General features: G+C 43.7%; 1 protein-coding gene across 5 annotated transcripts in view; it reads left to right on the top strand.

Moving 5' to 3' along the window:
• Itsn1 (intersectin 1) overlaps positions 1-15,310 on the top strand; it is a 180,310-nt gene that overhangs the window by 91,172 nt on the left and 73,828 nt on the right. For all 5 annotated transcript variants that reach the window (XM_013352721.2, XM_005345191.3, XM_013352716.1 and 2 more), the window contains exons 14-16: positions 286-426; positions 5,117-5,204; positions 5,506-5,645. In XM_013352721.2, the coding sequence (XP_013208175.1) occupies positions 286-426; positions 5,117-5,204; positions 5,506-5,645 (369 nt within the window). The remainder of the gene's footprint in view (positions 1-285; positions 427-5,116; positions 5,205-5,505; positions 5,646-15,310) is intronic.

Genomic DNA, 15,310 nt, shown 5'->3' with positions numbered 1-15,310 from the left:
TCATCAGCCCAGCTCAGGGGACATCAGCCCAGAGCAGGGATCATCAGCCCAGCTCAGGGGACATCAGCCCAGCCCAGGGGACATCAGCCCAGAGCAGGGGACATCAGCCCAGAGCAGGGGACATCAGCCCAGCTCAGGAGACATCAGCCCAGAGCAGGGATCATCAGTCCAGAGCAGGGATCATCAGCCCAGCTCAGGAGACAACAGCCCAGCTCAGGAGACAACAGCCCAGCCCAGGGGACATTAGCCATCGCCCTCACCCCTGCTCTCTTTCATTTGTTGAAGAATGACAAAAAGCATCAACTAGAAGGAAAACTTCAGGATATCAGATGTCGACTGACAACCCAAAGGCAGGAAATCGAGAGCACAAACAAGTCGAGAGAGCTGAGAATTGCCGAAATCACCCACTTACAGCAGCAGTTACAGGTGATTCCCTGCCTGGATTTTAATTCGTTTGCTTATTCAGTAAATGTTCACCGCCCACCATTCATTGGGCATCGAGGGCCAAGAGGAGATAGATAGGTTGGGTCTTGTGTGTGCTGGGCACCTGTGGGCAGTCGAGATGGTGTTCTCTGTAGGGTGGAGGTCACTAACCACGTAGTAAAGTATGTAAAGATTGAGTTTCTCTCTCCCATAGCACCTAGGACAAGAACTGCTTGAGATTCTAGGTTTTCTTTTTTTGACTTTAGAATATTTGCATATGTATACTGAGTATCTTGGGGAAAGGAGCCCAGTCTATTTAGATATGAGCTTTATGGTACATATATATTCCTTATATGCAGAACTTGAAAATAATTTTGTGATATTTTTTAGTGCATCTACAGTGTAACTCTCAGGCCAGGTGTTGAATTTTCCACTTGAGGCTTCTTGCCAATCTTCAAAACATTTCAGGGTATAGAGTTCACACAGAAGGTTTCAGATCAGGAAAGCTCAACCTGGCTAAGTGGGAACGGGAGAGGAGGAACCCAGGTATTAGGAAAATTTTCAGCTTAACTCAGGTTTTCTGGACAGGCGCTTCTGTGAGGATAGTGTTTGAGCGAAGACCTGAAACTGACGAGGAGCTCAAACTCAAGGCAGGGAAGAGCAGTGTCTGTCCTGAGGTCACCCCAGGCTGTGGGGGCCAGTTCCAGAGTGACAGTACCCGGACTGCTGGGTGGAGCAGGTGGGAGGCAGGCCCCAGAGGACTGCTGTCCATCGGTGGGATGTTAGTTTTACTGTGGTGATTACTGGGATCAAGCGTTTTGGTAGTTACGTGAAGCAACCATGGAGATGACTAGGTGGGGATTTGGTGGAATGCTGTTAGCATTTCTGCCTCCATCTGCCTGTCCAGATGTGTGATGCTGTCATTTGCCTTGCTATCAAAGATTGAACTATAGGGGCATCACTTAATGCTGATGTTATTGGTAGGTTTGAAATGCGTCAGTGAGGCCTTTTCTCTCAGCATGCTGGCTAGGGGATTTCTTCACAGTGAGTGATAAGGAGGTTCCCATTTTAGTCTCTAGGTAGCATTCCATCATTTACCCAGTTGTAGAGTTTAAATTTTTTTTTACTGCATTTTTATTGTGTGTGGGCACGGTGCATGTAGATGTCTACCATGTGGGTTCAGGTAGTCAGGCTTGGAACATCTACCCCCAAACCATCATGTGGGTTCAGGTGGTCAGGCTTGGAACATCTACCCCCAAGCCATCATGTGGGTTCAGGTGGTCAGGCTTGGAACATCTACCCCCAAGCCATCATGCTGGCCCCGGCTCGGGATTTTTTCTGAGTAAAACTGCAATGAGAATTTCTGTGTAAGTCCTGTGTAGATGAATGCTTTGCTCCTGGGTAAACTTTTCAGTGTGAATTGCTATTCCTCATGACTTTCATGAGCGGCCGTTAGTGGTGTTTGCATGCTTACTTTCTGGCCAGCATGTCGGTGAGTGGTGTGGCTGTTCCCTGTCCTCACCAGCATTTGAGTGTTTACTTTGAATTTGTTACTTCTGTTGGGAATATAGCACTGTGACTTTAGTTTATGAGTCTCTGCATGCTAGTGCTATTGTGTGCCGGTTGGGATGCATATTAGCGTGTGTCTTTGTGTGTTTTGTTGAAGCACTTGGACAAATCTTTCATCCATTTTTATTGGCTTGAAGAACGGTGAGCTCCTTGTGTTGTTTTTAACCAGCAAGCTATTTGTCAGATAACTTGTTTTTGCAGGTATATATTTTCAACCATTCTACCCGCGGCCTTCACTCACTTCTTTTGTTTGGTTGGTTTTTGAGACAGGATAGTGCCGTGTGTCCCTGGCTGGTCTGAAAGTCTCTGTAGACTAGGCCAGCTTTGTTCCCACATGCCTCATGCCTGTGGCAGTCACTGGAGTCTCTCCTTTCTTTCCGAGTTTCGCAGGCATGTACCTACGCGCCCCGCTTGCTTATCATTTTTGTGTTTTTTTCTAAAGGGCAGATGTTCTGCATTTGATAAGGCTCAGTTTGCTAAGTCATCCTTTGGTTCTAAGAAATCATGACTCCCCCATCACCAGTGAGAAAGTCTGTGCTTTCTTTGAGGACTTCCTTGTGGTTGGGTCCAAATCTATTTCAAGTTGATTATTACATACAGGTTAAGATTGATCTGTTGTCCATATATATAGATACTCAACATCATTTATTGAACTCTCCCTTTGAAATTCCTTGGTAGCTGTTGAGAGGTAATTGAATATTCTTGTAGAGGTTTATTTTGCATTGCTCTGCCTGTCCTTTCTCCCAACCTGTTGATAATTATGGCTGTAAGTAGTATGAATTCTCTGTTATTATCCACCACCCCCCTTTTTTTTTTCGAAACAGGGTTTCTCTGTAGCTTTGGAGTCTATCCTGGAATTCACTCTGTAGATCAGGCTGGCCTTGAACTCAGAGAGATCTGCCTGCCTCTGCCTCCCGAGTACTGGGATTGAAAACGTGTGCCACCACTGCCCAGGTTTTCTTTTTTCTTATGTCTGTTCTTAGTTGTTTTTTTTTTTTAATTTATTTAACTTTATTTTATGTGCATTGGTGTGAAGGTATCAGATCCCTTGGACCTGGAGTTATAGACAGTTGCAAACTGCCATGTGGGTGCTGGAAATTGAACCCAGGTCTTCTGGAAGAGCAGTCAGTGCTCTTAACCACTGAGCCATCTCTCCAGCCGCCCCCTCCCCGTTCTTAGTTCTTTACATTTCCAAATAAATTGTAGGAATAGCTTGTTAGATTTTTGTTTTTTTTTTTAAATCTTAGACTTTTTGAATTCCATCACATTTATAGATTAATCTGAAAAGATTTGTTTTAACGATATCTAATCACATGGCCTCAGTCTTTGTGTCAATACATATTTCAGGAATATATTTTAGTCTTCAGTGTACAGGTGTTAAGTCTGGAAGATTTTCCTTTCAGCCAGATGTTGGTGGTGCACACTTTAATCCCAGCAGTCAGGAGGCAGAGGCAGGTGGATCTCTGAGTTCAAGGCCAGCTTGGTCTACAGAGCTAGTTCCAGAACAGCCAGGCTACACAGAAAAAAAACCGTGCCTCAATAAATAAATAATAAACAAGTAAACAAACAAACAAATAAGAAAGAGTGAGAGTCAGAGAAAGACTCCCTAGAGCTGGAGTCATAGGCAGTTAGGAACTGAGTGCTGGTGTGTTGGTTTGAATAGCAATGACCACAAAGACTCCTGTATGTGAGTGCTTGGCCCATAGGGAGTGGCCTTGTTGGAGGAAGTGTGTCACTGTGGAGGCGGGCTTTGAGGTTTCAAACACTCCAAGTTAGTCATGAACTGGCACACAGCCTTCCTTCTTCTGCCTGCAGATTAAGTGTAGGCCTCTTAACTCCTACTCCAGCATCATGTCTACCTGCATGCTGCCAGGTTTCCCGCCATAATTATAATGAACTGAACTTGAACTGTAAGCCACCCCAATTAAATGTCTTTGCTTTATAAGAGTTGCCGGGGTCATGGTATCTCTTCACAGCAATAGAAACCCTAACGAAGACAGCTGGGGATCGAACTTGGGTCCTCTGCAAAAAACAGCACTGGACCATCTTACCCCCTGAGCCATGTTCAGCCTGAGTTATGAATTTTAAAGTGTTGTTTGCATGAGTGAGACAATCCCAGTGGTTGGAACAGGCTTCTTCTTGATGCTTCTTCATCTTGGTCAAGAAAGGAACTTTGGGGGGTGGGTTGGTAAGAGGCCTTGTCTGAGGCAGAGCAAGTAAAGGAACATGGGATTTGCTTCCTGGGACAAAGATTGCTGTGTGTTTTGTTCTGTGAAAGTCTTGCAATGGGTTACCCATAGCCTGGGAGCTTCCTGAATCCTGTCTGTTGAGTTAACCTCCTACCGTAAAGGTCCAGCACTCATCCTGCAGACGCTGGTGTGTGTGTGTCTGCAGGTGGGTTCCAAAGAGCCTGGTTCTGAGCCTCTGCAGGAAATTCTTCCTTGGACATTTGTTTCTCACAACAAGAGTCATTTTTCTCCCTAAGGTAGAAATAAATGCCAAGTAAATCAGCAAGGCTGCCAGTTCACTAAAGTGACTACAGGATCATTTCAGCTGAACTTAAACCAATACTGTGCTTGGCACGTTACCCGTCAGAACTCCAAATAGCCTTCGTTATACAGTGTGGTTTTAGCTTTTTTCTTATGCCAGTTTAAAAAAAGAAAAAAGAAAAAAGGGGTTGGTTCAGGACTTTTATGTTTAAAATTCCTGTGTGATGGAAAACATGGGTAGCATCTAGAATCCTAGCTATGACAAATGTCTTCTTGAGTTCTGTGGCCTGCTCCAGTGCCGTGTGCTGAGTGCCAGGGCCCAGAACAGAATGGCGGGTAACTCATCCCCAGCATTTGCGCTGGAGCTCTGCTCCAGAGAGCTTGAGTCTCTCTCAGACCTACTGGGATTCCATTTTCTAAATCTTAAAAATACCCAGTATGTCTCAAGCAGAATCAGGGGAGCTGTAGCTGTCCTACTTCATCCCAGGGAGAAAGCATCTGCCCGTGAGTTAGTTCCTTGGTGAGAATGGCAGTTCAGTGCCGGGATGAAGTGGGAAGTGTCTGGGATGAGGGCTCTGGTGCTGGCTTCTCTGAGGTTCAGTCACTCATTGCTGTTTTTTTCCTCTCTCTCCTAGGAATCTCAGCAAACGCTTGGAAGACTTATTCCAGAAAAACAGATACTCAATGACCAATTAAAGCAAGTTCAGCAGAACAGTTTGCATAGTGGGTGTTACTTCTCTGTCTATTTGTCCTTTAGAGATAGTTTCTCTGTCTAGACCAGGCCTGCCTCAGAGCCAGAGCTGTGTCTTCCTTAGCGTCCCGAGCACTACAAGGTGTTTTCTTTTAAGTATGACCGCCCTTTCCTCAGGCTTTGTGCCAGCCATGAGTTTGTTTTTATCACTAAGTAGTGTTCCTCAGCTTCCACCCCCTCCCCTTTGTCAGCAAGAATTCCCTCCAGTGATGTGAAGGCTTGGCATGTTCCTCCCTGCTAGCTAAAGCTGTCTCCTGTGCTCTTCTGCAATAGGAGATTCGCTTCTTACCCTCAAAAGAGCCTTGGAAGCCAAAGAGCTGGCCCGGCAACAGCTCCGAGAACAGCTGGACGAGGTGGAGAGAGAGACCAGGTCAAAGCTGCAGGAGATCGATGCGTTCAACAACCAGCTGAAGGTGACTGCTGTGTGTGCCTACCCGGTGACAACGAGGTGACGCTGAATCCCAGGCGGATTTGTCGCCCTGGTTTCTGCAGTGGTTCAGGCCTTCCGTACAGCGCATGTCACCGTGCCCTCAGCTGTACCCACCTTCTTTGCCATATAAGTTAGGGCTGTGGGATTGGCCCTGCTCCACATTATAGTTTTACCGATTTCTTTGTTTTTGCCTGGTATTTTCACACCACGTGCAGGAGTAAGGCTCACGTGCTCTCTTTCGTGTGTTCGGATGCTATCATTTAAAGCTGAGATTTTTCTGTCATTCCTTTAATGTCATGCTTAAGTGTAGACCTGTTTTGTCACCTTTCATTTTTAAATGCCTTTGACTTTACTGTTTAGTGGGCTCATTGCTATTGTGTCTAGCATGGCTGTCAGTGGCTTTGTCACACTGCACAGTAACTCAGGGAAACACCACAAAAAGGCCTCTTTCTAGTCTGGTGTTTTATTGTCTAAATAATGTAGACTTACATTGGATATGATAATATACGCCTTTAATCCCAGAACTCAGAGGCTAGGGCAGGTGACTCTCTGTGAGTTCAAAGCAGGATAGAGGAGGCTGGAGAGACGGATCAGAGGTTAAGAGCACTGACTGCTCTTCCAGAGGTCCTGAGTTCAATTCCCAGCAACCACATGGTGGCTCACAACCATCTATAATGAGATCTGGTGTCCTCTTCTGGCCTGCAGGCATACATGGAGGCCGAACACTGTGTACATAATAAATAAATAAATCTTTTTATAAAAAAAAGCAGGATACAAAAACCCACTTCTTATAATAATTAATACACATTGTTTTAGATTTAGGTAGATTTTATGTTCTTATCAGAAATTGGATGTTACATTTTTTAAAAAGTAACTTGTTTTAGATTTCTACCTTAAAATTCCTCATACTTTACTGTGTATGAGCCATTTAGCTTCTGATACTAAGAAGCAAAATTCCTTTCCTGCTGAACGAGAATTTTTAAATTAGGAAGCATATTTGAGATTTTTTTTTTGTTACCCTCTGGATTGAGAGTCTATGCCAGATTGTCTAGACATCCAAGTTAAAATATTTGTGCAGTTCTTCCAGCGTTGGGTAATGAACTTTCTCAATTGTACAATTCCAGGAAAGTGCTTGCCCTTTGAGAGTTCTATTTAGCCAACTTAGTGGGTTTTTTTTCACATTACTTTTGTGTTGAGCGTGTGTGTGTGTGTGTGTGTGTGTGTGTGTGTGTGTGTGTGTGTGTGTATGTGTACACTGCCTGTGTTCTGTATTTGAGCACATGAAAGTGTGTGTGTGCCGTATCAGCATTGGAGGTACATCTGTGTATTCTCTGTCCACAAGTGCAGTAAACATGATCCCATTTGCTTCCATTGTAACTCACCGCTGTTCACCGCTGTTTTAAGCAATAATTTCACACTGAAACACTTTTACAATGTTTTCAAGAACTCCGTGAGTATTACTCAGCTTCTCCCGAACACAGAAAGAACACAGCTTTTTGCCTGAGTGTTGATGACTTTTCTAAGACAAGCTTCAGATGTTAGGAAAGAAGCTCTAGGCAAAGACTTATCTAATGCTCAGATTTGTGGATTAAATGCCATTGGCAGTCACCACTGTTGCCATTGCTAAAGAGAACACCACCCTTAAAGGGCTGAGTTGCTCTGTGCCTAGTGTTTAATTGTCTATACCTGTGGTATCAAAGGTTCTCAAAGGCTAATTTTAGCTTCCCCACACATTGGCTTTTTCCCAAATATGCTTATTTTAAAATTATAACCTTTCTTCCATTTTAATTCTTATTTGGCTTTTTATTAAGTGTAAAGTTTATGTGGCAACTGCAAACATGGCTGTGTTATTTGTAGCCTGACATCTCTTCCAGGGTCAGATGAAGATATTTTGTTGCCTGCGGTTTGTTGCTTCTAAGATTCCTGTGAAGCCTGTTGAAACCAAAACAGAAACGTTGTTGCAGAACCAAAAGATTTGTCATTCTGTTGAGACAACAGAGGGGCCGGGCTAAGTTAGCATTTAGTTTCTTTGTGGTCTCCTGCTGCTCTTTAGTCCGCCACACTGGAAGATATACAAAGCACCTTCCCTGAGGAGAGACTACGTGGGGATTAGACCAGAAGGAGCCCCACCTGACCCTAGTGTTTGAGTCCTCTCCGTACAGCAGTGCTTCCGAGCCACTGGAGTAAATGGAGCAAGATTGACTTCTGTCTTGCCAGAGAGGAGCCCCGCCAGTGCCCAGTCATCCCCCACACCTAGCTTGCTCTCTTCTCAGCCCTCCTCCTCAAAAGAAAGCGGGACAGTAAATTAGGCGTTAGCAGATATAGTTCATGTTCCTGAAGGTTGTGCGTTCCCAGGCAGGATGAAGGCAGTCACTGTCTGGGCTCCTAACAGAGCTAACACAGAGCTAACCCAGCTGCCTAGAACCCTGAGGCCGTGTGAAGCACTTGTTTCAAAAGTGAGGCTCTGCCTCCACACGTGCTCACACCTTGTTGGTCTTGGAGGCCGCAATGGGGATAATCAGACCCCAGTAGCACTGGTGGTACAGGGTAAGACTGCGCATGTGTATAAATTGTCTAGTTTTGTGGCAGAGAAGTAAAGCCTAAGGATGTTTATTATTTTTTATAAGCAAATAACATAATCACATAATCTAATTTGTCCCTTTGTCTAGAATGTCTACTTCAAATTCATTCTTCCTCTGAGAGTTTTTCCCATTTTTTTAATTTATTTTAGGAAGAATTACATATCTGTTCTCTCTAGCTGATAAGATAAACAGTGTGGAAATTCTTAAGTCTTTTTTTTTTTCTTTTTAGTTTTTTCGAGACAGGGTCTCTCTGTGTAGCCCTGGCTGTCCTAGAACTCACTCTGTTAACCAGGTTGACCTCAAACTCACAAAGATCCTCCTGCTTCTTCTTTCTGAGTGCTAGGATTAAAGGCGTGCACCACCACCACCACTGCAGGCTTTAAGTCTTTAATAAAGAGCGAGCACTGTCTTGCTGTAGACAAATTAGCAGGCCTTTGTTTCATATTGGAACCCGCGTATTAGAACTGCAGAGTTCGGTGACAGGCACTTGATCCCCACTGAAACTATGACTAACTCTAAGCTTGCATTCTTAGAGTGATGCACTGCTCATGACTTCAGGCTTAACTCATGTCCTCAAATGCTCTACCTTTCCATCTTAGTCTGCTCTCTCGGAAACACAGGCTCCTTCTCTGCTTTCACAAAGGCTCTTTGGCAATGTTGGTGGGTATTGAAACAGTTTTCCTTGGCACCGACAGTCTAATTATATTCCAGTATTTTAACCATAATGTTGAGTAGTTGCATAAACATGACTTATAGTTTATAAAACTTTACTGCGTGCCAAATACAGAGACCCCAACGCCCAGAGAGGTGAGGCTTTGTGTTTCCTGTTCAGAAGTTGTGTTCTTATTGGTCCTGTGTTGTGGCTGAGTGCTACTGAACACATCCTAACATTTAAACGTTTGAACGTCAGTGGCAATGGAGGAAGCAGAGTGGGAGGAGCCTTAAAGTTCTCCTGGCCATATCATCCACTTAGACTTCTTTCTAAAGGTCTCCACGCCCTGCTCATACGGTCCTTCTCAGGCTCAGGATGATGACCATCTCCCGCTCTGTGCTTCAGTCTGTCCTCTGGATGAGTGCTAGCAGGGATCCCCGAGACGTCTTGCTAATAGTGATGACTGGGGACACTTGCTTCTCCCTCCCAGCAAGCTGTGTGTGAGGAGGTGTGAGTGCTAAGTCACGAGCAGGACAAGGTGTTGAAGTCTCTTAATAACAGACATTTTAGATAATTGAATTTACCAGTATAAAAATGGAAAAGAGGGCAATTAGTTCTATGAGTATTTTCCCATTATGTATGGGCAGAGTTGCGATTGGTGTATTATTACAAAAGTCAACCGTATTTTATTTATTTCTTAGTGAAATCTGAGTATTTAGGGAAGATTCAGAACTAAGAACCATGGTCCATATATACTTAGGAAATCTGATTTCTTATTTTTTTAATATTTATTTATTTATTTGTTATGTATACAATAGCCTATCTGTGTGTATGCCTGCAGGCCAGAAGAGGGCACCAGACCTTATTACAGATGGTTGTGAGCCACCATGTGGTTGCTGGGAATTGAACTCAGGACCTTTGGAAGAGCAGGCAATGCTCTTAACCACTGAGCCATCTCTCCAGCCCCCCTGATTTCTTATTTTAAGTGCGGGATCATCAGAGATTCTGTCCATGACAATAGCTAAGAACTGAATGGATATTGAAGTGAGTGCCAGTCATGGTAAATAAGACTGCTTGCTTAAGTAAGGCTTTTATGCTCTTGGTTTCAGACACTGGCTTTCATGGTGGGCTCACTGTGAAGGCAGAGAGAGGCAGAATGTTAGCAGCCAGGGGAGAAGAGAACAGAATGAGAAGTCAGGACAGATGCGTGCGGAGGGAGACAGTGACGGAAAGAGGACTGGCAAGACTGTGGGAGAAAGCGCACCTAGCGGTGGTGCCTCCATGATGGACAGACAGACGTCTGTCCGCTTCGCATTTACCGTCTCCCTTTGTTCAAAATGAAATTCCATTTTTACGTACATGTCCTGCCCAGAAATAATAAAGTCTTTAACTGATTGTGGCAACTTCAAATAGATTCCTTGAGGATGAGCCAATTACTAGACCACTCCCCAGATGGAAAACAGACAGCAGGCATTAAGTATTAGATTCTGTGTCATACCAGCAGGCTGATTTGGTTAGTTGAGATTTTGTAGGTAAAATTTGGGCCTTTTCTATAAGGTTGTAAAATATTTAAGAAAAGGTTATCAGATAAAGGAACAAAGACAGCCTCCTGAACATTTTTTCTCCTCCTTATCTTCATTTGCCCAACAACTTTCTGCTTTAGAGGTAGCGTTCTATAGTACGTAGCACACACCTACTGTAATGGCAGATTTCCCCATGTGTAGCTGAGACAGTTGTGGGGGAGAGAATTCGCGTTTTCAGGACACACGAAGTCGGTTTCTCTGTCTGGAAACAGCGGAGCATTGCAGGCTTCCTGGGGGAAGGCTCCTGGCTTTCTCTTCTGTAGCAGAGAGTGTAGGGTCAGATGCCGCCCACGGTTGGGTGTGCGGAGTAGTGCTTGCTGTCGGTGAGTGTGGAATTCAATCTAAAAGGAATGTTCTGAACATGTTTTTAAACATTAATATAGACCTTAGAATTTACATAACAAATTAAAAATTCTCTATGCTTTTCCCATTTTTAATGAATAAACTTTATAATTTGGAGTTAAGTGGAATATCTGTTTTCCTTGGCCTTGTACATTTCTGTCTTCAAATAATTCTTTTTGAGATTTTTCCATCAGATTTAAGTTTCTGTATCTTCTGGACTCATTAACTTGTTTTCTCTTTTGTTTGTTTGTTTCATTACTCAATTGGGAATTATTATTTTCTCTTAAAACTCCAAAGAGGGCCAGCAAGGTGGATCAGTGAAGAAAAGAATTCAATCCCTGTAGCCCACATGATAGAATCAGGAAACCAACTCCTAAAAGTTGTCCTCTGACTGACATATATGACAGACACAATAGACAGACAGACAGATAAGATAGATGATGGATGGATAGATGATAGATAGATAGATAGATAGATAGATAGATAGATAGATAGATAGATAGATAGATAGGTGTTGAAAATACGCATAAAACAAGTGGCTGGAATTCCTCATCTTGCTCCCCAGATTAGTTTCCTCTGAGATTAATTTAAGAGTAATAAAACCAGCCGGGCGGTGGTGGCGCACGCCTTTAATCCCAGCACTTGGGAGGCAGAGGCAGGTGGATCTCTGTGAGTTCGAGACCATCCTGGTCTACAAGAGCTAGTTCCAGGACAGGCTCCAAAACCACAGAGAAACCCTGTCTCGAAAAAAAAAAAAGTAATAAAACTTTAGATTTGTGATGTCAAGTTTAGGAATGGCCAGTTAGTAGTTAAAAGTTTTTGCCTCTTACCTCTAAAGGACAGCCTAAGGCACAAACAAGAAGCAGCATAATTCTAAAGAGTTAGATATCTAGGTTGGCTGGGTGCTGACCTCTCCTGATACCAGTTCATTTTTCCCAGTATGGGCATTTGTGCAAAGTCATCTTTATGGGGAAGAACCCTGCACACACCATTCACGTGAATATTTCATATTTCACTTGATACAGCACTTTGACTCTTCTTAGGACCAAGGAAAGGAGAAGCCGCCATAGTGATTAAGTAGTTCTGTGTCCCTGGCATAGCCAGAGGACAGCTGCCTTCTGTGAACTTGAACTTGAGCCATATCTGTCATTGGAAAAATAGCTGAGTTTCTTGGATATTCAATTTGTCAAGCATACTGCTTTTGAATTACTTTGGCCACATGCCATAGGGTGTCGAAAGATGTCTTATGACTCAAAAACTTCAATTATTCAGGGAAGAGAAGTGAGTTTTCTCATTTGGGCCTTGGGAAGAAAATTAAAAGCAAGCTGATTTTTATTTTATTTTTAATATGAAACAGACCTTTGCCAGTTTTTAAGTTATGGCTTATAACTGGTGATTGATCAGAGACTCTCTGAGGCTCTGATAGATATGTTGAGCCCTCTCTGCCTGGACCGTGCACTCTGACAGCCTTCATGGGGTCAGAGCTCCTTCATGGATTCTGGTTAGATGCGTGGCCATTTGTCTTTAGCATTCTGCTCATGTTACTGGTAATAAAAATATTATTTTAGCCACGTATGGTGGCAAACGCCTTTAATCATAGCACTTAAGAGATACAGACAAATGGATCTCTGGGTTTGGTGCCAGGTAGGGCTACATAGACCCTGTCTCAAAAACAAACAACAATAACCCAAAAATTTATTTTAAGCCATATGTGTTGCATGTGCCTTTTTCTCAGACACTCATCAGCTCGAGCCTGGAGGACCTCTTCAACCAGGAGCCCAGGGACAGCCCAGCCAGTGTAGGCAGTCATTTATCCTGTAATAAAGTTTTTTCAATCTCATAATTTTTATTTCCATACTATATGTTTTATAATCTTATGGCTGTCATATAATTATTTGTGGTAAAATGTATCTAGTGGTTCCAGAATTCCTATTTAATGATTTCTCATTCATTAAGAAAGTGGGCTAGGAACCAGGTGTGGTGACATGCTCCAGCCATTTGGGAGTTCAAGATCATCCCCAAGTACACAGTAAATTTGAAGCCAAATAAGACCCTGCCTCAGCCCACCTCCACTCCCACCTACCCCCAAAAATACCCTGGAAGTACAGCTTTGTGGTAGGATGTTTGTGTAGCATGCACAAGGCCATGGGTTCAATCCTCAACACCGGGGTGTGGGGGGGGGCATACCATATTAGATAATATTGCCTGCATGTCTACAGTAAAACATTTCATACCCTTGAGTGAAACTAATTCAAGAAAAACCAATGAACTTACACACTCAATACTATTATAAGTGTTAAGCCACAAAGTACATAATTTTAGTGACTAGTTTTAGAGAGAAAGAAGTTCATTTGACAAAGAGTTACTGCCGATTGATGCCTTATAATGTCTTTTTTGGCTTTGAAGTAGAGAAGTGTGTTCAGGGGTGTGTGTATTTTATAGAGATTTTGAGGTCGCTTTGATTAGGTTGCCTGTCAGGAGAATTTGATAAGTTAACAACTCAACTCCATGTTTGCTATCTTAATTTTCCCCTGAATGAAAAGGGTACCTTGAAGTAACTGCACTGACTCCAGGCTTAGCGGTGTTGAAAGGCGACTGAGAAAAGCCAACTCTGCCCCTGTGAGGACCCTGTCCCATACTGTTTTCACCATGCTGAGGAAGGAAGGCCATCCACTGCTTTTTAGTGTATATTCCGGCTATGTACAAAAGTTATTATATAGAACAGTGGTTCTCAATCCGAGGGTCTGGGTCACCGAAGACCATCCTGCATATCAGATATTTATTTTATGATTCATAACAGTAGCAAAATTACAGTTAAGAAGTAGCAACGAAAATAATTTTTTGGTTGGAGATCACCATGACGTGAACTGCACTGAAGGGTCGCAGCAGTAGGACGGTTGAGAAGCACTGACTTAGGAATGCCCGACTTTCATTGTTTCGTATCATCTGAAACTCCCGAATCCAAAGAAAAAAGATCAGAATGCCTGCCAAGCCTGTTCAGCTCACCTCAGTTTCCTTCAAGCTGATTGCTGGTCTCAGTGGTGTTTGACTTGGATGAAATAAATAGCAGAAAATCTTTGTCGTTTTCCAGTCCGCATCATACGCCGCAAGAGCCTTCTGTCAGCCTTCTTTGACAGCTGCTGTTTTACGGCTCCTAAGCTTCGTTTCCTTGGAGGCACTTGAGGCTGCAGCCTTTTGGTTGTTCTTAGGACAAGTTCAGCCTTACCTGTGATGTTGTCTGGAAAATGAAGTATGATTCTGAATTGTCGGTGTGGTTGATGCTTCAAGCTTTGTTTTTATAGCCATTTCATTGGTGTGATTGTTTGACGTTGGTTCCATCAATCGCCTCTTGTTGCTCTTTTGTTTTGTGCTGCTCACTAACCCATCTCTAGCTGCTTCTATCTGTCTGGACTGGCTTGCTCATTAACCCGCTTCTAGCCACAGCCTGATTCCTTGAGTTCGAGAGAGACAGGAAGTGTGCATAATTCTTTGGAAAAATGAAATGTCTTGATTTGTGCACGTGGTCTGTTGGATCCATTGGGACTTCATGGCTGATGTTCGCCCCGGTTTCACAATACCTCTGGTTAAATGTTTTCAGTGTTATCCTCCTAAGGCTAAATGATATAAGAACTTGTTCAGTTGTTCAATCCAGGGTTTCTCTGTGTAACATCCCTTGCTGTCCTGGAACTCACTCTGTAAACCAGGCTGACCTTGAGCTCACAGAGATCCACCTGCCTCTGCCTCCCGAGTGCTGGGAGTGCTGGGATTAAAGACGTGTGCCACCAAAACCAACAAGAACTTTTATTTTTAAAATGCATAACTAGGGAATGAAAAGATAACTCAGTCAGTGAAATGCTCGCCACATAAGCATGAAGACACACAAGCCCAAGGGCCTGAGCTCAATTCCCAGCACCCACATACAAATGTGAGTGAGATGGTCGGTCAGCCGGCTTTCAGTGAGAGATACTGCCTTAACACAGGGTAGACAGGGCTGGAGAGGTGGCTCAGTGGTTCTTCCAAAGGACCTGGCACTCACAGGATGTCTCAGAACCCTCTGGAACCCACTTCTCGGGGATCCACCATGGACACCAGACATGCACAGGATGTACAGATAGATACACATGCAGGCAAAATCCTCATACTCATCAACTCAGGTTACGTAGTGACCATGTGTACAGCTCTCTAGGACTAACACCAAGGTCAGACTCTGGCCTCCACCTGCCCCTCACACTCCTGCCCAAATGTCCTCCTGACCTTATGTGCGTACACCACAAATCAATGAGTAAGAAGATAATGAGCAGTCAAGTTCCTGAACCTCAGACTTGTTTTTCCCTTTCCTTCCTCCTCTTAGCATGGCAAAAAATGGGGGGTTGTGCTGTGGATGATGACGGATGAAAGGAGGATAAAATGCAAATCTTCCCAGATGTGTGTGTCCTCTGGTGAGGTTTCTTTCCAGATGTGTGTGTCCTCTGGTGAGGTCTCTTTCCAG

The sequence above is a fragment of the Microtus ochrogaster genome, chromosome 2 (genome assembly GCF_000317375.1).
Source record: "Microtus ochrogaster isolate Prairie Vole_2 chromosome 2, MicOch1.0, whole genome shotgun sequence".
Taxonomy (NCBI): Eukaryota; Metazoa; Chordata; class Mammalia; order Rodentia; family Cricetidae; genus Microtus; species Microtus ochrogaster.
This window is presented reverse-complemented; position numbering and strand designations above follow the sequence as displayed.